Source organism: Antedon bifida, chromosome 9 (assembly GCF_963402885.1).
Source record: "Antedon bifida chromosome 9, ecAntBifi1.1, whole genome shotgun sequence".
Taxonomy (NCBI): domain Eukaryota; kingdom Metazoa; phylum Echinodermata; class Crinoidea; order Comatulida; family Antedonidae; genus Antedon; species Antedon bifida.
The window spans coordinates 19951302-19974497 of record NC_136234.1 but is presented as its reverse complement, the minus strand read 5'-3'; the positions used below and the strand labels follow the sequence as shown (position 1 = coordinate 19974497).

At 32.4% G+C, this 23196-nt stretch overlaps 1 protein-coding gene across 1 annotated transcript in view; it reads left to right on the top strand.

Annotated features, from left to right (window-relative positions):
- The first annotated feature begins 650 nt into the window (after positions 1–650).
- Positions 651–23196, top strand: part of LOC144851547 (transmembrane protein 151B-like) — a 42514-nt gene continuing 19968 nt past the window's right edge. Inside the window, exon 1 of the mRNA XM_078709068.1 lies at positions 651–1447. Coding sequence (XP_078565194.1) covers positions 1421–1447 — 27 coding nt within the window. The 5' untranslated portion in view covers positions 651–1420. The remainder of the gene's footprint in view (positions 1448–23196) is intronic.

The window sequence follows — 23196 nt, the reverse complement described above, 5'->3', positions numbered from 1 at the left end:
ATGGTATATCACTGTATAAAGACATAATTACTCGAGATTTGCGACATATTAAATATATTCGCTATGTCGGGAAAGACTGTAGCCAAGGATTAGCAGTTTAAACATGAGAAACTGACGTGGAAAAGTCTGCTATGAGAGAAAATGCTTGAGGCCACGTTTTGTGATATGTCAGCAGCCGTTTATGTAGAATTGTCTATGCATTTGGAATGTTTAAACATTAAGCGGAATAACTAGTAAACGGATTTTTATTGCCTGCGCGGAGACTTAGTGTATACCGTAGCTACTAATGTTAGCAATTCGTTCAAATTCTCTTAGGTTTAGATGTAGCGTTCCTCTCATCATTTTGCAGCAGAAACACGGCTTAGCGTAAAGTTCTCATTCATATTTATGAGTCTCTGTGGTATTTTAAAGGGGTAAATTTAAATGTTCATCACTTGTTAAATGTTACCTGTGTGGTGAACATTTACATATCAAATATTTGCTAACACGTTAAGGAATAATTTAAACTGCATTTTAATGATTATGCATCTGAGTTTCGTGATTTGAATTGGCGGAGAAAATTCCACTTGAGCGGAATCTAATGTATCGTCGCTGTGTTTCCTTCACGCACGCCAATTAGGGCGCGAGAAAACCAGAGGCGGTCACCCAATGACCGATCAATTTATCTAAAATTGTGTTTACAAGGAACCTGGTTTGTTTTACGTTACTTGATGTGTGCTTAAGTTGGATCGATACTTAGCCGACGGTTTACTCGCGCGCGCTAATAGCAGACGATATTTTGGAGTGGGAACACTAAGAGTTAAGCAGCTTTTGACGAGAGCGCCAAAGTACCCTCTGGTTATTTCAAAGCCTGATTTTGTGATTTCAACGACAAATGACTTTGTATATTAGTATCTACGCCTCTTGAATACCGCCGCCTTATATCGCTACGAGCAGACAATGTACAATCACGGTTGTAGATGAGATACATCTCCAAAGGGTCATTCGCGCTCTGATGTTGAAGCAGGCTTGAACGCCACGACTTAATACTCGTCTATATAAATCATTCACATACGATTAAATCTCAGCAACGAGTAGTACTTTTAAAATGCACACAGCAGACAAGAATGGTTTTCATTAGCTCATGCATGCTTTGGAGATATTTTGCTAATGGATGCGCCGCGGCCTACAGAATAGAACACGTTAGAAATCAAGTGTGTAAGCGAGTATTCTGATTACTAAAGAGAATTTATTATTTCAAGTTAAATTCAATAGAAATATTTTCTTCTTGACTGGTATTATTGAGCGCTTTGGAGAATCAATATTCCACCAACACTTACGGCGGGTATACTTATAACAGTCACAGATATCAACGTAGCAGAAAAACAAATCAATCCACGGAACCAGGGTAAAGTGAAATTCATGGTACTCGAGATGAACAATGGTGGTGCAAGATGACGAGGAGACAGTGAGTATTTTATATATTTTATCTGTAATACCTTTTATAAGCACGTTTTCACACTGTATCATTTTCCATGCGTTTGCGTCAACCGTTGCTATGCGTTTTGTCTGAAAATAAACGGGTGGACAGTGAAGATTTACATTTGAAAGTAATAATCGATCCGTTGAGTGGGAAACATGGTTTGTACTGCATTTTTGCTATTTATAAATGTGCAGCAGAATTTAGCATTTTGATACGTTAAAATATTCCTGATGAACAGACTTCGATCTAAAAGCGTGCCGGTTTGAATTGCCAATTAGGCCTAATTCAGACGGACAGCGCTTCGGTAGTAAGCATGTGAACCTGTCTACATAATAGTATGAGGCCTATAATGAATGGTAAACTACCACGTGTTATTAGGCCTACAGAACGGAGGTCTTGTTCTGTATTACAAAGTGTGAACACGCCTTTCTACTTAATACGTATTTCTGAACGTATTGTATGATTTTGTCAGATATTGAATTGCATGTTTGACAAATAATCGTGTGAATAGAGGTCTTGTGTGTGTTCTGAATTACATCGTCTGAACCCACCTGTTCTATTTCTATTTTAACGGTTATATATAGGTCTATACATATTATAGAATTTTCATGTGATTCCTTACAATTGACGTGAACGTGTAAATAGGGTCTTACTATTTTGTGTGGATCTGTATAAACTACGTGTGAACATGGAGAAATAAGTTATCTCCATGGTGTGAACAAACCTGATCTCATATGGATTTGGAAATACAGTCGATTCTCTACTTTATATCCACATATGCCTAGAATGATTTGTTTGTACCATGTGAGGTTGGGAGACTTATGGTCGTAGTAGTAGTAGTAGTAGTAGTAGTACTACCTGAATTACAATATATTACCAGGGAAGGGTGATATTACGGTAATTTAGATTAGACCAGGAAAGAGTGAATTTCACTCTTTCCTATTAGACCCTTCGGATCATCAAACGCGCGCGTGATAAAGCCTATGGACGCACCGCTATGTATCTGAGCAGCTTGTAATAGTATTAGACTATGTACTTAGCGTAACGACATTATCTACATTTGAGAGTTTTTAATGGTAGAATAATGAATCAGAAAGCGTATATTATATACGTCGTATCCCAGCTAGGCAAACTGTATAATTAAGTGTACCATTTTGACTCTCCTGGGTTTTTCAGTCGGCTGGAGTTTTAACGGCATCACTAATTGGGTTCATTGATTTCTTAGTGTACTGAGTTTATGTTGCCTGCCTCGTATCGTAACTGTACATATCTAGGAATTGATAGTGATGAATAGTTGATTTAATATAGTTGAATCGCCCGTTGCCTAATTTGTGAATTCCATACTTGGCTAACGAGGTTATGGATGTACATAGTGATTACAAATTATTTGATAACAGGATTCGGTCCTTTTCATTTCAAGACAAACGAATAAAGTTTTACAAATATAGTGATATATAGTCTCTACGATAGTCATATTGTTTACATGGTGTTTGCTGAATTTGGCGTAAGCGCATTTTTAAGCTTGTCTAGTGTACACGTACATTAATCCAAAACATATATAATTACAGCAGTTGTTTTACTTGATTTGAAATATACGAGTTACAGAGGTTGTTATTAAGTACCGGTATGTGTATACTGTACTCCAAGGCGTGGATTGTTGTACCTTTTACGTGATCATAATTTTCCAATTTATTATAAAGATGAATGTATTGTAATAATATTGTATTAAAGAATAATATTTTGTATGCGTAATACCAACAACATCTTTAGTAAATACTCAATAAACAAAACAGATATTCATTGTATAATATAGCAAATAATTATCAATATGTTAGTCAAGTTAACGCGTGCGTACCATAATTATCAACGTTTAAACGCGCGCGTATCAAGACTATCAACGATTACACGCGGGTATCAAGACTATCAATGTTTACGCGCAGGTATCAAACTATCAATGTTTAAACACGCGCGTATCCAAAACTATCAATGTTTACACGCGCGTATCAAACTATCAATGTTTAAACACGCGCGTATCAATCAACGTTTGAAAGCGCGCGTATCAATCAACGTTTAAACGCGTTGCCCTTGTCAACGTTTAAACGCGCGCGTCTTTCTTCATTGTTATTTGTGTTATTTCCTTCAATGATATACAGTAGTCATATCAGTTACTTGAAAGAGTATATTTAGGCTGATTGTAAGATTATTTAGTTTGCTGTAAAAGATCGATTGTACCTAAATATAACATTTAAAGAGAATACTGAATCATAGCATATTCCATAAAGAATTTGAATAATAGGCCTACATTGATTATGATATAATTTAGTCGTCTGCAAGAATGATAAAATTAAATTGTATTAAGGAGATAAAATGAATCGTAACATATGTAATGTATTTAATATCAATGTTCAAAATTGTAATATATTAGGCCTAATGTATTTTTAAAGAATTATTTTCAGTTAGTGAATGTAATAATGTGAAATGCTAAAATATCAAAATTAATAATTATTTTATATATTATTGACTAATAACAACTATTTTTACTCTTCCTTGCAATCGGCTTGTATGATAATGTATAAGCCTAAATATACCGACAATTGAATGTTTAGATATTTTGTAATTAAACTGGAAATTTGAATATTCGAAATATTTCAATTAGTGTTATTTAATTGACTTAAAATAGCCGAACTAATGGGTAGTAGGCTAATAGAGATGTAATAAATAAATAAAATTCAAATGTACAGTAGGCCTAATTAAAGATTATTGTCATATCACCCAAAAACATGAAAATTAAGATTAACAGAAAAAAAAACACCAAACATATAATATGATTTCACTTAAAAAGACAAAATAAAACCGTATATTATTATATATTGAGTTAGAAATCTTAGATGGTTGTATACATATTATATTATAATTATAATTCATTAAATATGTTACAAATATAAATATTATATTTTGAAAAGAAATACATTTGCTATTTGTTCGATAGCCTTGGATATATACACTTACATCTCTTATTAATATAAATCATGACATGCGAATAAAAACATAATAAAGTCGGTATATGTTTTCCTTTTCAATTATTATTATTCATATACATTTACTATCAATTTATATATCATATTTGAAAGCCATCAAGATATTAATTTTCATCATAATATGCATTTTTATTGTCTCCAAACACTGATTGTTTGATGGATGTCATGATAAATTCATAATGACAATTTATAATGGTATTTTTATTTTCCTTTATGGTATTATCATGTTTGTCATTTGCATAAGGTCGATACGGCTCGCCTGTAGATAGACAAATGGTGGGAATTATACAAAATCGTAGATATAAATGCGAAGATGGATGAACGCAATACAAGATCTATTGGTCATGGCTACTTATTAAAATGAAAGATTAATTTTGAGTATAATGGAGTGGTGATAATGAAGAAGAAAGCTTCACTGATCCTTGTTCGTTTGTTGTAGCAGTTATACGCATATAACCTACATAATATTTAAAAGCGTACAGTGTACTATTATAATTATTGTGAGGCGGATGTGAGGGGGTGTACTGGAATATTTGTCGTACAATAACCATCTCATAATAATAAAATAAAACAAAAAGAAGAACCGTAAAGCCTGTTTTCCACTAGACGAGTAATCAACAAATCGAGAGCGTCTTTTATGCGCATGCGTAACCATTTTTCCATCTCGCGCGAATCAATTCACCTTCGCTTTGATATAGTTTGTTGTGCTTGGCGTTGGCATAGACATGTAAATTGCACACTATAATCAACAATATATCTAAAGAAAATATTGTCAATGAGTATAATGTATATGATATTATACAAAAAAAAAACAATACAGCAAATAATATTTCTGATCAGCTATGCTCGATGCAATTATGACATCAGCACCATGAGAACTTCTGCATGTTTTTGCTTGTTTATAACAAATGGACCGAGGCAATGACACCTAATGTATATCGGTTGATTGGTAGAGAATATTTTCACTGTTCTATTCAATGCGGGATCGAGTTGGATGAACATTTCGATGAGAAACAAACATTCTTCATGTGTTTGTAACACACCTGTTGTTTTAAAATAAACTGTTATTAAATTAATCCTTCGCTTCCATCTTGAATCGAATGTCGAAGGCTAGGCCATTTGAAAAGCTGGTAACCGGATTTTAGCTGCGACTTAGAACAGTTACAAACGGCGATACTAGGTTGGTTTTTCAATCGTGCATCACCAAGCCTACCGCGTCGCACAACATATTTCTGCTGGCCGTGCAATAGAACGTTCACTGTACTACAGAACGTTAGTTGTACTATAGAATAGATGCATTAACTAATTAAATACCAAGGATACACCTAGGTGTGATTTGAATAATAATTTGAGGAAAATTATGCCTAGTTATTAATTAAGCATAGTTTGTACGAATTAGAATATTATTTATTCGCTATCAACGTTATATATACATTACATTATCGTGCCTAATCGCTGAGATAACATTAACGCTTACTTTGTATTGTAAGCGTTTCGACTACTATCATTACAAACGTTAATGTAATCTAAACTATAAATCTTGTCTACCCTCGTGTATTTACCACGTGCTCGCTTTAAGGATTTGTATAAACAACATTTGCATTCGTACAAATCTTCGTGAAAAATAGAAACAATCCCTGAAATATTCAATGTAATCCGAGTTTTATTCTGATGCTGCTTGCATTGACGACGTACTATGTATTTTGTACGACTGTGTATTTATACTGCCAGCGCAAACCAACTAAAACTCTGTCTACACATGAAATAAACAAAAACTATGATGTGCCCAAAATATGGACACGATAACTTCATATCACCACCTTATTTGGCCACATACATCACACTTTTTTTGTCAAACTAGTTTTATAGTGTAGAGATTAATACAATTTACATATACGCCGCACAAGTGTTACACGTAATACGCGATGGTCTTATGAATATTCAGATATACAGTAGTAATGTAGTGATGAACATACAAAAGTTACGCGTATAGAAAATAATAGAGATATAAAATCAAATGCTCAATTTTCGATAAATAAAATGATGAAAGTTCAATTTTAAATTAAAAATGAACTGGTTAGCCCAAATGGCAATTTAGCAGTTGGATTTGTAAGATACGGCCTGTTACCCAAATAAGTAAATGCGCTAAAGATGAAATAACAATTTCATGCACCAGCAATTTTTGTTTGTTTAAAGAAATCATTATTACTTTGTCTACACAATTATTTAACATAAATATATTTGTCAAGCAAATAGTTTATATTTTAGAAAAGGTGCCTTTTGAAATGTTTTATAAGCAGAAGCTTATTGGTGCAGTACAGTGTGACAATGTTGATGCAACTTAAATAAGTGGTTAGGCTCTATTGATCAAAATCCGCTATGTTCTGCTTTATTAACTCTTCTAGTACATCCATTCTCATGGGGATTTTTGGTTCGTTGAACTTTCTAGAATTTTATATTCAAAATCAATTCAGAGGTCATTATATATAATTCACCGGTTTATTGTGTCGTTTATAATTTGTATAATTATAATGAAAACTGTATTCATTTTGAGTCGAGATTTAGAGCTAGATTATTTATATTCTATCATGGACTTTCTGTATTAGAACCTTGACCTATCTGGTTTTACCAATTTCTGATTCTCCCTCGTTATCAGAGATGACCTGGGCTACAGACACTCGATTCTGCAGCTGTCACTAGGTAGATCTTAACCGACTATTGCAAGTCACCTACAGTAGTATTTAAAGTAGTTGTGTTATATCTCGGTAGGGTCGCATGTAGAGACAACGTGAATCTAATAACGATTTTTTTAGCTTAATAGTTTAAGATACCCAATGCCACTTTCGCGTCACCTTCGCGGAGATTTTCATTCACTATCTATTTCTAATATGTTTAGGTATACTGAAAGATATATTGTATTTCTATGAATCACTGTGTTTTATTTTATTAATTTTATCACTATCAGTTCTCGTATTTTTAAAGCATATGTCTTTCATTGTAAGAGAAAAAGCAATTTCCTGAGGGGACTGGTTACGATTGAGTTTCCAAATTTTTATTTCAATTTCACAAAATAATACTTGTGTTGAATAAAAGATTGCAATTTGACCTTTTGCCCCTGCCGTTTATTTCATTTTACATTCATGCTCTCACTTTAAAAACAAGACATTGCATACGGATCTCATTTAATTTACATGTTGACGATGTACACATTTTTATAATAGTAGATACAAACTGAAAACCGTTATATTTTCTACACTAGATCATCATCTTCAATACTTCCCAATACTGTATTTCCGATAAATGTTACAATACACACCTAAGTGTATTTTTGCAATTTGATTGGTTGATTTTGTATCACGTGCAATGAATTATCATTAATGAATTACTGTAACTGTTAGATTTTTATGTTAAAATATTGAGAATTTTGTACCGCGTGAAATTAGGATTGTGAGTTTTTACGCCGTCTTTCTATACTATGTAGGCCTAAAAAAGGCCCCCTTTTCAACTATTTAAGATTGAAGAGTTTTGTAAAAAAACAAATGTTTTTTATTAGTTGAAAGTGAGAATATTTTCATTCGTTGAAAATGTTTTCTACTCGGCTCCACCTCGTCGTTAAATAACAAAAGTCAATCTAAACGAACTCATCAACATTCATGTATGCACCGTACTACTGTAGGCCTATAGGAATTTTCTGTAATACTATGAAAGAACCAAATCAAAAAGTAGGTATGCGCATGTCTGAATTGTTGTCTTAGATCATCAGCAATGTTCTAATTTGTGCAGTAAACAATTAATATTGTTTTTATTTAAATGTTTGTGCCGATTATGAGGTCGTCCTAACATACTTTCCATTCAGGTGACGATTTGACATTTTTAATATTTTTTTGCATATTTGGAAAGTTCATTTCATGAGATTTCTGTGGTTAATTCTCATAATAATAAGCCTCATGGCTAGTAAAAATAACCCGAGAATTTTCCCCACATTACGTCACACTGACGTCATTCAATTCAATTAGTTATTTTTTGCCTTTATTCTTTATGAAGTCGATAAGCTTATATTGAGGAGACTGACCAATGGATAACCTTGCAATTAGACTTGCTCCTTGCCTGTCAGACCAAGATAATCCACCTATTGTCAAACTAAAGCCCTGCATTATAGGAGTTGTCGAACTCTACATGTAATGAATCGCTTTTACTTTACTCTATACTAAATCATTACCCAAGTCAGAATTATTTTGTAAACTAAACTGGCTTTCACTTCTAAAAAAACAGTATTGACTGTATAATGTTCGTGTATAACATTGTAAAGTTATATTGAAAGCTATGTTGAATATGCCATTCAGATGTCACATGGTTATTCACTTTGACCAAAAATTGGATCGAAAAAATCATTGTTATACCTGAAAAGCTGTAATTTAACGCAAAAAATAATCAAATTGTCTTGACATGATTTTTTCCCCTCTATTTTGTCTTTTTATAAGTGAAATAATCGGTTTGTTGGTTTTTCCTGCGAAAGTGAATAACTTTATTAAAATGATCAAAGATTTTATTAATCCACATTTTTAATGTTTTTGGTGAATAATACATTATTTAAAGAACGGATTTAATTTAAGCTGATCTAAATCATATCCTAGTTTTTACAACCGACTTAAGTGCTCGTATGACGTTATGCTACACAAGTCTGAACGCACATCATAAACTCATTATGAAATGTAGGCATACTTAACTCCGATAGAAGTATACGTGTATAATAATAATACACTAATTTGTCAAGTACACCCAATTATATGTAGGATTGCCTTTTAGATTCCAGAAAGTCTATCGCCATCAAAAACCTGTCCTAAACCGTTGCCAGAGTGTTCCATAGTAATAATATTCTGTCTGCCGTGTCACTGAGAAAGTAATTTCTGACAAATGTTTAATTAATTGACTACTTTCTGTCACTGTTTTCTCGTATGCCAGAATATTCAGATAAACAAGTTATAATTAAGCCATCTTTAAGGTCACATTATTCGACATCCTAATTACAATGATCAATTAAGTAACAAGTATTTGTAATGATGATATTACTCACTTGAGTGAATGCAGGATTTATTAGTAATGGTAAATTAGAGTTTCTACTAGTCGGTTTGTGTACATTCGCACGTACACGTATTATGTACTAATCTGTACATCAAGTATACTTTATAAAACTTAAAGTAAATTGAACGCGCGTTTGAACTACCGAATTGGGCGCCAACGTATGTATTGATAAATTTACCGCTTCTCTATGTACATTATCTTGTCTATTCTTTATTTGGTAAACAGCATAGTTAACCTATTCTTTTTACTGTATCTAAATTTGTAGTTGTGTCGTAGGGAAATTCCGTAATACAGTCTGTGAAGCTTGTATCAAACTCAAACTAAACCAAGGCAATCTTAACATCAGGACATGACGTTGAGCTCGCCTTGCCAAAATAGGAACCCGTAACAGTCCTTTAATCTTATGTCTGGCTGCGACAAATACCAACAGTCTGTACTATACACATATTCTGTCGTGTCGCAGCCACATATACACACTTTGATCTCCGGATCTCAGCATCCTGATCATGCGTGTTCAAAAGCGTCTCCATTGATTTCGGTTCATTTTGTTTCATCCCGGTTTATTTGATTTCATCCCGGTCCATTTCGTTTCATCAGTCCATTTCCATTTAGAGCTGTCGAATCTTCTCTTTTCCTCGTTTGTATGGTTCGATTGTTTATCCACTAATTGTCTTCCCCATCATCATCGTCGTCATCACCATCGTCATCATCGCCGCCGTCGTCATCATCGCCGCCGTCGTCATCATCACCGCCGCCGTCGTCATCATCGCCGCCGTCGTCTTTGTCGTCATCTACGGCAACCACATTCTCTGCTTCTGAATTCACTTATCCACCTTTTTGACGTCATCACTTATTCACCTCTTGCTCTCACACTGTACCTTCGATCCGGTCTTCGTACAGAAAACACATTTGAAACTGTTTTTATTTTTTAAATGAGTAGTATTTTCTCTACGACTTCATCATTTTAGCTAACTTAATTGTATCGACCATCTTTTAATTATTGTTTACGCAATGTCGACATCACAAACCGTAAAAAATTACATCTAACATCTGAAACGAACCGCGAAGTCAATTCAGAAGTAAATCTTTTAAAAGTAATATTGACACATAATTGTATTTTCTTTTCCCGAATTCAGTATAAATTTATAAATACTACACTACTTCATTTCTAATCCATTACCGAATAATTCTTTTGTAAAAAACAAATAAATTCACTTTATTAAAACGGATTTATTCAACAGGACAATTAATTTAGTTTAATTCGAAGTGTTATTTTTTTGATCAGCAATGCATCTAATCTAAATCTTACGAGTTTAATTTGTCTAAAAGCTTCTTTAGATAATTTATTTTAATATTTTTTATATTCTGTTTTTAAGTAGATTTGTTTTTACGTGTTACGTAATGAGACATGGATTTGTAGGGCCTACTTAACCTTGGTGAACGAATGAATGTATCCAAGATATAATGATTTGGTAAAATATTATATAACAATAATAATTATGAATAAGTGTATACATCCTAAAATGATCGATATGAACATTTTGATCGATTGGTGGTGTGATAATTTTTTTAAATAAATAAGTGTTTTTAAATCAAAATCTGATGCTACAATTTACATACCAAATAAATATGTTTTTATTTTAATTTTTATCAAATAGGAATCAATAGATATTTCATTTTCTTAATTCCGGAAACACAGTTTGAAACCTGACTTGTTTTTTATTTATTTATTTAACAACATCTTTATACAGGATTACACAATCAGGTAAAAGAAAACCTGTTTTGCATTATTGTGGTCCTGTCTTGAATACAAACAATCAGGGGAAAAATGTTTAGTTTTGTGAAAAAAAATTAGATCGAAATCTAGCTTTGGTGTTTTAGATCGAGGAATAAAGTATTATAAGGATGTGAGCGACTTGATCGATTTGTACTTAATGCAAACGACCTTTACTTCCAAATTGCGAACAAAATTCAATAAAGACACTGAATGCAAATACCCAAGAGATCGGTATAGCAAGTGTAAGAATCGTTATACTGTATATTATTTTCAAGTTTACTGCGGTGATGTATTTGCGCAGTTACTGACGTACTATGGCGGTCGTAGCAAAGCAATCTAACAACAGGACACCGAGCTCGCCTTGCCAAGATAGGAACTCGTAACAGTCCTTTGATCTTATGTCTGGCTGCGATAAACACCATACTGTACTATGTATATATACACCGCGGCGTGTGATTTCTGTTAAGGGGCGTGGAACTGATCGTGTCGCAGTCATAGATAAACCTTTTGATCAATTGAGAATTGTCGTTTGTGATTGGTCAACTCACTCACGACGTGCCACGCGACATGTACGCAACTGTAGAATCAAACGTAATGCGCACGACGTTCTAGTAATGTACTGTCTAGTCTACATTAGGCTTGCTACATAAAAAAATCATATTTTGTGTTTAACATTTCCTGTTGCAAAACGTTTATTTCTCACAGTAAAGTATATACTACAAAAATGTAACTATTAATGGCACGGCTGTTGTCAACAATATGTTGACATAATGTTTCCTGCTCCATCCTCTTGATTCTAGTTAATATTATTTAAATGTGTTTGAGATGTCACTCATGGGCCTATATACCTCTGTTAGATTGCTAAACTTTATTACAGCAGCATTCTTGAGGACGTTGACTTTTAAAACATTCCAAACACAAGTTACAGTCATGAAATTATTAGTGGGATTTAACTCTTCACAATTAATTTCTCCAGTAACGATTCAGTTGTGCTCGCCTTCAAATACCATTAAATAGAGTTAAAATCGTGTGTGAGTAGGATGAATTAAGTTACATAATATGATTGAAATTATAGTTTGAATTTTTGACAGAAATCTCCATTTGTGGAATTTTTAACCAATTTTACACGAATTGAGAAACATATCCAAAAAGCAAACTCAACTAAGATAATTAATTTGTTTAGAACTGTACAATGTCGAGTATGTACTCTTTCTCCTGGTGATGAAATTTTCTTGACAAAAACCTCCATATTTGAAATTTTTAACCAATTTTAATCCAAATTTCTAAGGAATTGAGAAACGTATCCAAAAAACAAACTCAACAAAGATCATTAATTGGTTTAGAACCTGTACACTATCGAGTATGTACTATTTTCTCCTGGTGATAACAGAACTGCGCATCTCTTGAATTGTTGAGGTCATCGGCTTTCCATTTCACGCTGTTTGTTATCGAACTTGATCGTTTCCCATGGGGCAAAGAAATTTATATTACAGAACTATTACTAATATTGCTTGAAATTCTAATTTCTTTTAATCTGTAACAAAATATACATGAATTTCCAAATCTTGAAAATTAATCTGACACTGCGTTGTCATGACGAATTACCGCGTATCAGGCGATAATTATGTAGATTCTAGGTGAATTCTGTTCATACGTTCGTCGTACCAATCTGTATTTCTGCTTTCAGCTATTTTGAAATCTAACAACTACATTTATGAAGAAACCGGTGGATTATTAATATAAAAAAAAACAACGTTTTCAGTCTCAATTTTTTAACAAATGAATTCCTGTCAACATGGTTAATATTATAGTCCTTATAGTTTGATTTCGTATATAATAATCTAATATTTAAAAAATGTCCAAAGTCCTTGTTCCTAAAATGAAATTAGCATTTTGATACGATTCAGAGGATTATTAGTTTAAAGAGGGCGCTTCTCAATAAAATTCCCCGCTCGAGTTAATAATGGGCGTGACGCACCTGGAATGTTTTCATATTATTTAAAATTCAGGTGTTTTTTTCATATAGGCTATTATTGTGCATTTTTTCTTTATATATCTTATATACTATAGATACTATTATATTTATACTACTATATACTATTTTTCAGACTGATAATAATATTTGTTTTAATTTTAATTTTAATTTTACGCGAACAGAAACAAAAAAAAGACAAATATACATGTCTAAGAATACAGTAGTAGTAAAAACTTCACAATAAATGTATAAGGTTATCAATTTTTAGCATAATACCATTATTAATTATTTCATAAAATAATATAAAAAAAAAACAATTCTAGATTTATGAATTAAATATTTTATAAGAATAATGCCTTTTGTGATTAGATACAGATTAGTTATGCATCATAATCTGTTTATACATATTGGAAATACGTCTTTAAATTCCAGTAATGGGTTTACTACTACAACTGGACTTTCCAAAAGTAGCTCTATAATACTAAATATGAGTTTTCAAATGAGCAGTAATGGTCAGTTCTTTTTGATGGATTCCGCCATCAACTAAATGATTAACTTTTGTCCATTGAAGTCTGTTTATTGAACCGTGTAATAGATCTGTTCAAATACTCGTCTAATCTAACTTTCTCCCCATGTCGCCAGATATCATTCCAAACAGACAAATGCCAATAGACGAAATGTGTGTGATTATAATAATGGATTTAAACGATCTACAAAGCGTTCTCTTCAGAAGGCATTAGCCATTCTTGTAGAATTGTAAAGATGACCTTAATAGCAACAGAGTCCAATGTCATAAGCGGAACATTCATCAGCGAACGTATTTTTTAGTTTTAAAAGCATTTTGTAGCGTACTAGCATAAACAGATCGGCTTGTTTGTACTGAGATTTATTTTACATTGTCTTAAACATTTTGTTTTTTATTACATTCTTCAGGATTTTATTTTCTTACCATTTAGATGAAATTAGGCATATGTATTACACGCTGAGTTTCAAGCGCTAGTTCACACGATATAAGTAAAAAAAATCCACGTTTGTACATACAATTAACTTATGTTCACATGCGTTCATTCTGAACTCGTTGCATGTGATGTAGAGAATTCAAGATACAATACCGAGAATCAGTAGGTTCTATACTATTAGTAAAAAGATAAATATTTTAGAACATGATGTTGTTTCATACATATAGTGCTTGTAAATTGTAGTTTTCAGACAAAAATCGAAACGCCGACTAAAATAAAAAAGACAATAACTGTAACAGTGGAGCAAGTCTATGGAATCGGGTGCATACCTCGTAAACTGGAAATTGCCACTCCACAATCCTATCTTAAACTGTATTTAAAACAATGCCGTTAGAAACTACTCAAATATCAAGTATGTGTACTGAGTATTCGTCTGAATACGAATTAAGTCTTCTATAATTAGAAATCTAAATAAACAACTAATAATAACTAACTTGTAGTGACGTTACTTCAGATCTAACTAAACAAAATATACATTAAGTACGTGTGTTATTAGCTTCCTAAAACCAAAGAGAAGAAATGTAAACACAGTAGTAAGTACCGTCTTTTGAAACCTTCTTAAAAATTATTTTTAGATGAAAGACTTTAATATGTAAACAACAATATACGTTTATGATCTTGTGCAGTGTATAACTGTAACTGTAAAATAATTATTATTTATATTTTGCATGAAAGTCGATAAGATATCGATCTTTTTTTTCACAAAACTAATTTTGTTTCTCTGATTTATGTTGTATTTAAGACAAAAACAGGATTTCTTTTAACTTGTTGTGTAATCAAAAGGTTAGTTTAATTATAAAATGTAACATTTTTCTCATAAAGTTCTTATTTAAAACTATAAATGTGAAGAAATCTAAATAAATCATTTTCTCAATAATATAACGATAAAAGATGCAACTACAACGTTCTGCAGTTCGGCAGATCCTAATTTTGTTTTAATATCAATGATGGATAAAACAGTAATTCATGCACAATTGCTCGTACACTGGTACGATTATGTCGACTCAGCTCGGATCTCGCAGTATAACAATCTGATGTATTATATTAATTGCGCATGCGTAAAGTCGTGTTACTACCGTATATATCGAGCAAAATGATGAGTTAAGTGGAACGGAAATCACGTCGTACGGAGACGCAAATCACTAAGTAAGCAGAAGTAAGTTACACTAGGCCTACTTCTCACCGACAGACAGGTGAATGACAATAGTGCTAGATGCTAAAATCAATGAATACAGACAATGATAGAATGTGGGTCTGGCGGGCTGAACTCTATATAGCGGCCTGACAGTATCAATAGTGGATGTATTCAGTTTTTGTACATTGTTCACATGTAAATGTACAGGAAACGTATTTCGTTTATATAGCAGGCAGTTGATGTGGTTTGAGTTGAATGTTTAAAGGGGAATTCTGGGTAAATATTTTGTAAGTCAAATCTACATATTTTCTAACCAGGATTCCATTTTAGGCATCTAAGACAACCATTCCCCCACCCCCTTTATTTAAGTCATGTGTGGTTTGGAGTATGTGTTCAATGATAATTGTGGGTAAATTACTAGTAGCCAGACATGGTTCGAGATTGATGTTTAAAGTGGAATTCTGATTAAAAGTTGTGTAACAGTCAGATGTCGTTTGAGTTAAATTATTAAGAAAGGGGAATTCTTGGTAAAAGTTTTGTAGCAGTCAGATGTGGTTTGAGGGAGATATAATTAAAGGGGAATTCTGGTTAAAGTTTTTTTGCTGTCCGATGTGTTTTGAGGTAGATATACTGTATTTATGGAGAATTCTGATAATTTAGCAGTAGTCAGATGTAGGTTTGAGGTAGATATATTAAATAGGTATTCTGTAATTGATGATATTGAAAATACATTGACATTTTATCACTTGAATATTCTAAAGCCTTGTCTACACTATCAAACTTTATGTGATGTGCCCATTAAATTGACATGATGATGTCATATCACTACCATATTTGGGCACATCACACTGTTTTTGTCAAACTAGTTTGATAGTGTAGACAGAGTTTTAAAATACAGTGTTTACAATCTACTATCAAAGTACATACATTTTGAATATAAATTACACACCATTCATGTTTCATGTTAACAGAACAGAATTGTAAGAAGAATAATATATTATAACATCTTATTATCGCGTTACCATTCGGTTTGCTTTAATCACATACACTATACTTGAGACCTACACAAGTAAAGTATACATCGCACATTTTCTTTTTTCCTCGGGGGAACTAGGAGGAAACAGAATTCTCAGATCATTAGCTTGCTTCTAGTGGAGCAGATGACGTACGGAATGCACGATCGAAGCCATCAGCATACCAATATATAGAAAAAGAGCTGATTAATAACATAAATGGGAAAAAGTTTGTCATTTTCTAGAGATTTTAATTCAAATTCTAATGGAAAAACGCAGCGTGTTGACCTATTTGTTTAGAAAATTCCTGATAAATTGGCTGCTTTGGTTAGCTGTTGCATGACAGACGCACGCTGTCATGAATTTATTTCAGTAAAAATTAGGCATTCAGTAAAGGGGGCCAGGCTACATATAGCATTATTTATCATAAATATAGATTAGTTCCTAACAGGAGTTATAGTGTTCATAAATTTGAAACTGTGACACTTTAAATATTAACTGGTATATATACTGTTAGTTAGTTTATTCACGTTGTTAGCTGTGGTCATTATTTAGAAGTTTAAATATTAACTGGTATATATACTGTTAGTTAGTTTATTCACGTTGTTAGCTGTGGTCATTATTTAGAAGTTTACTTTCACGTTGTTAGCTGTGGTCATTATTTAGATGTTTACTTTTGAATTGAAAGCTACAAATTTTGCTTTGTTTATGTTAAATTCAAACTGGTTTTTGATAATTATTTTCAAAATTTAATTCAGTATGCTACCAGAAACAAATCTGATTATGTTTAAATACATCGGTTGGCAAACATGATAAGTTTCCAAGATCCAAAATTATGGAATGAATTTCCTGACGAACTAAAAGTTATGAATCGCTTTATAGAAGTTTTAAGTTCAAATTAGATGTATACCTTGTTTCTACAATTATTGGTTAAATCAAAAAAAAATATTACAAGTTTATGTAGCTACAATTTATATTTTATTTTCAATTTTTTTTCAATGAATTTGATACCCCACTGTTTATCTACCTTTTAACATTATATTATCGTGGATTCCACAAATACAGCTTTAATTATAGTGTGGTACCTTTTCTTCAAGGTGTTAGTTATTGTTATTATTATTGAAGAAGATTTCACTGTCTTTATTTTGAGAAATTTGAATTGAATTTGAAATGAATTTTATTAATCAATCCATTTATTTTCAATAAGCCAGATTTCTTCGAGAAACTAATGATAATCAAACTGTGAGTTATACGCCCTTTGATTTTTATTGTAATTAAATGCGTACAGTTTATTTTCATAGAATTTAATAAACCAGTGTTTAGGTAAATGGAATGTTTAGCTTTTAAATACCATGATCATTTAGCGAAAACCTGATCCAATTATATTCTAGTTAGGTATTCAAGTTCAATAAAAATAATGGAAATACTTTTTTCAGTATATGTAGTTGAACTTTTGAGTTTGACAAACTTCTGTTCAACTCTTAAGTATGATAGACTCTCGAGTAATCATTTCGATATCATATTCTAGTAAATGTACACGTATGGTTTTCGAAACTGTAATAATGCCTCGGGTAAATTTGAGCCTCGAAAGTTGCTGCTTATGTGAATTTAAAGTAACAACCTGTAACATTTTGGCTGTGTCAAAATGCGTGAAATGAATGTGGTAACAATCCGGGAATGAATGTTAATGCGTGTCTATGTGTGTGAAAAGTTAAGTTAGCGACGAAAGGTTGCTAGCGAAAACCCCTCATTTGTTCGTGCTAAAATAAAATATGGATAAAAGCTACCTATGGGTTTAAATTAGTCTGGGTTCCAGACGGAGTTTTGACTTAATATTAGTAACAAGATAAATATTTTGGCACATATGGCGTTTCATACGTATACTACTACTCGGAAAAACATCGAAAAGCCTCGAAATAACTACAGATTTGGGGGCAACTCTAGGTTCAAATTAAACCTGTGTTTTGTGGAATATTTGAGACAACTGAGTAGTTAGCCGATACGGTTATTTCCACAAAGGTTTTTCCATTGCGTCCACCTATCTAAAAATTAAGCATAATTTGCATGGCAAAGATATACACGATATAATTTAAGCATCGATGCGTTTTGTTATAATTATTACATGTCGCAAAGGTGTACTACTAATAGTAATACACACGTGTTGGTAATCTCGCTTAGGCTCCGATGGGCTTTTACATCCCATATTAATAATAAATTTAACCGACATACATATTATTACATTTGTTCATTACTTAGTGAATTATTTTACTAAATGTTGCCTCAATGTCGGCACTTTTTGAAGTAGGGTTTATTAGAGTATCGTTCATTTATTTGGTCAAAGTCATCTTCAATATAAATATACATTAAATACAAACATTTAAGCATACATCATATAAAACACAAGTTTTATTTTTTCTAAAGTATTATCGTTTTTGTCACTGGTATTTGGCTCATACCACCGCAGGCTGCGAACGAGCAAATCATGGTTGCAGGCTAATAGAGGAGGAAGGGCTAGTGGTTTGGAATATACACACGTAAAAATATTATTATATAGGCCAACATAATTACAAGTAATAAGTAGTTAGTGTTAGGCTAGATACTGAGTAGGTACAACTAGGCTGTATGCTATTAGGGAGGAATGGCTAATAGTTTCGAGTACATTTGTGAAAATACCTTAATTTGGCAAACGTAATTACAAATATAGTAGTTAGTGTTACTGCTAGATAATAAGTAGGTATACCTTGGTTGTAGGCTATTAGGAGTAAGGTTAGAAGTTTTGAGTACATTCGTGAAAATAGCTTAATTATTGGGCCAACGTACACATAGTGCTAGATACTATAGTATTGATGTCACGGGAGTAGATACATGATGTGATACCATACCATGTAGGAAACGATTAATCGATACTTTTACACCACTTGGAGTTTGATATTCATGTAGACGTACGTGGGATAAATTATAAATTGATGTACTGCTATATCGTTGATGACATGATTATGTGTCGACTTATCATGAATACGTCGTCATTATGTACCGACTTTATCATAAATACGTCAAGATTATGTACTGACGTAATCATGATTATGTACCGACTTAATCATGAATACGTCATGATTGAGTATGCGGGATGATTATGTATCAATTTAATCATGAATACTGTACGTCATGATTATGTACCGAGTCATGAAAACGTCATTATTAGGTACCAATTTATCATGAAATACGTCATTATTACGGTACCGATTCAACCATAATAATACGTCATTATAGGCATACGAATTAAACATGAATATGTCATGATTAAGCATGTGTACCGATTTAATCATGAATACGTCGTGATTATGTACCACACGTCATGATTATGTATCGACTTCATCATGAACATGTCAGTGGGGTAAAGTACTGTTAGAGATCTCTGGCCCCTGGTTCAGGAACCCTGAGTGGCCCTCCAACGCTGGAGGCATCGGGCGTTTTTTAGCCCTTTTCGACATATTTGAATGTATGTTTTTCCTCTGGGCACTGCTCAGAGCCCCAATAAGCTCAGGGCCCATGAGTTTAGCCAGTGAGCGCTCATTGCTGTTACGCCACTGTAAAATGTCATGATTATGTACCCGACATAAGCAGGAAACGATAAATGATTACTTTTACTTGTATTTTACATATTTGAAAGCGCGAGGATTATGAGGAGATTTCTGGAGAAGTCAGCCATCATAAATATACATTGACATCAATCATGCTTACCTTCTACGCTAAACACGAACAGAATGCGGCAGCTATTAAAAAAAAACACCGCTCCATCCGCACAAAGCTATCATATTTACCGGACCATTGCTTTCGTTAGTTAGACAATCATTTCAATGTTTACGTCAATTATGTCGTATGCCAATATAATGATTCGTGTATCGGTTTGCAAATGAAGAAATACATAGTTAACCTTATGAATGTTTAATATGTTTTCATTTTGTAGGTGTTGAAGGGATGATGTCTTAATCAGAAAGGTGTTTGGACATTTCGTACCATAACTCGCGTGGTTAACTTTCGTCTGAGGATCACATTAGGGCCTAATATTAGTATACAACATATAAGATTGGATAGTTACAAAACAAACAAACAAAATTAGTGTCAAACCAGAATTACAGAAATAGATCCAACAAAAGTTACAACAACGAACTTCGTATGAAAAGACAAATATTTATTAAGCCTTGTCTACTCTATCAAACTTTATGTGACAAAACAAATGTGATGTGCTCATATATGGACATGATGATGTCAAACCATATTTTGTCATATCACTACCATATTTGGGCACTTTTTTTGTCAAATTAGTTTGTATTTAGTTAGTGTAGACAGAGCTTTAGTTTACTATAGTAATTTTTATGAGCGAGTCAGTCTTTCCTATTCTCCTTTAAGAATTTACTTTCATTCAATAATTTCATTATTCATTGGTTAATCGGATATGTCTTCCTCGAATTAGTGTTACCATAGAAACCCACTATAGTGAAATCAGATTCTTACTAATCAAAATAATTGATAGCGTGTCTATTTTAAATAAAAACAACAAGTGTTAGATTGTTAGATTTGTGATTGATTGACTTGACAAAAAATTGTAAACATTGGTTGAATAAATGGTTTCTTCATGATTGTTGTTGACCACTTATAGATTTGTATTGAATGAATTGAAACTATTTTCGAAAAGAGTGAGGGATCATCTCCTAGTGTGAGTTTGGGTACCGGTAGGCTCTGCACCGTGGCTGCTGACGTTGGTTCGTAGAGGCCCTATCCAACATTTCCTCAGTTCATCCATTTCTTGAATGAATTGATATAATGGTACCATAACTGATATCATAAACTGGTATCAGTCAATTTTTTGATTGATTGATTGATTGTGATTGATTGATTGATTGATTGTGATTGATTGTTTGTGACTGATTGATTGTGATTGATTGTTATTGATTGATTGTGATTGAATAATTGTTTGTGACTGATTGATTGTGATTGATTGTTATTGATTGATTGATTGATTGTTATTGATTGATTTATTCATTGCTGTATTAATTAATTGTACTACAAATCATTTCACATCAATAATCGTTCGGATTGTACAGATTACTCCTACTCACTGTGTAATCATTATTTGTAATGCGATGGTATACTGAATATATTGATGACAGCCAAACAGTACAATGCACTGATATTAAATCATAAGTAAAACTGTCCAAGAATTGCGACTGACGTTTTTACGGTAATCTTCATAAACCTGCTCACGTTTCATTATTGTTCTTGCGTTTAATTATGTAGATGGCTTTTGAAGATCAATGTGTATTTCGAGAATAATATAAGAATGTTATTGTTGTACGATTTAAACCCCTTAATTCGTTTAAAAAAGCAGCACAATATAGCAATTTTTTGAATAGTTGATATTCGATTTGATCTGAATAAACCATGACAATTTAGTGGTCGCATGTCAAGGTGTCTCTATATATTAAGTAGATAACCGGGTTCGAATCTTGTGATTTTTTGCTCTAAGGTTTTTTTTTTCGTGTATCCTTCATATATATATAACAACTTTATTCACATCATCATACATAAATAGTACAATACAATACAATATGTATGTGTGTGTGAAAAGGGGCCAAAAAACAATACAACCAAATTTGGTAAACTTTGTAAAACATTAGTTAACATAAAAAAAACATAAGCAACATTTAAAACAAATGTCTGATCACAGTTCCATGAAGAGTTCCTTCTTCATACTCGCATTTTATTTCATTTCAAAATTCGATCGGATATGTTGAAAGCTAAGAATTAATTAATTTCATCTAACATATATTCTTTTTATCATATCAAGGCTATTGCACTGAAGGTTAAAACTAAAATAACTGAATCATGAAAAACATGACATTTTTTTAAACGTCTTTAAAAAAATTTCTTTGCAATGTACATTGAGTTTTCTCAGTTTGAGACATTTTTATTTTATCAAAATAATGACAAATTGTTTGACTTTTGACTTTTCAATTGTAAGCCTATTTATTTTTCATTATTAATCTTCATTTTTGTGTGTTATCTTTTCAATTTCAAGAATAAATGATTGATTGATTGATTTATGCACATGAGGCGCCCCGTAATTGATTACACGTCCACTCGGTGTAATTTTAAAAATTGTCATTAGAGTTGCCAATTGGATTTCTGTGTAAATAACATTCTCATGTACATTAACATTAATGTATTCTTGTATTGCATTGTATTAATATATTTCCTTTATACCATTTATTGTATCACGTATCAGATATCAACGAATGTTACCAATAATTGATATAAGCAATGTTCCATTATTTATGTTGATAAATCATCATTTTCATCGTCAGTAGGAACGTATATGAACGTTTTAGCAAGAATACTGTAGTCAAGTAAGAGTTCCCATTTATATTTAAAAATTAGTAATTATGAGGTAGCAACTCCCATCCAAACACGTGACTTCCGAAGCCCATTATAAAAGAATAATAATAGTTTTAGTCTTGTCATGTTTTAGTCTATTTTAATTTTATTTATACAATTTTAAATGAAAGAATATGACGATAAATGATCTTATTATGTACAGGTATACAAGTGCATTTCAATTAATTATTTTAACACTTTATGAATATTCCTGTACCATCACAATTTCCACGTGTTATTTTAACATGATAGAAAACAAA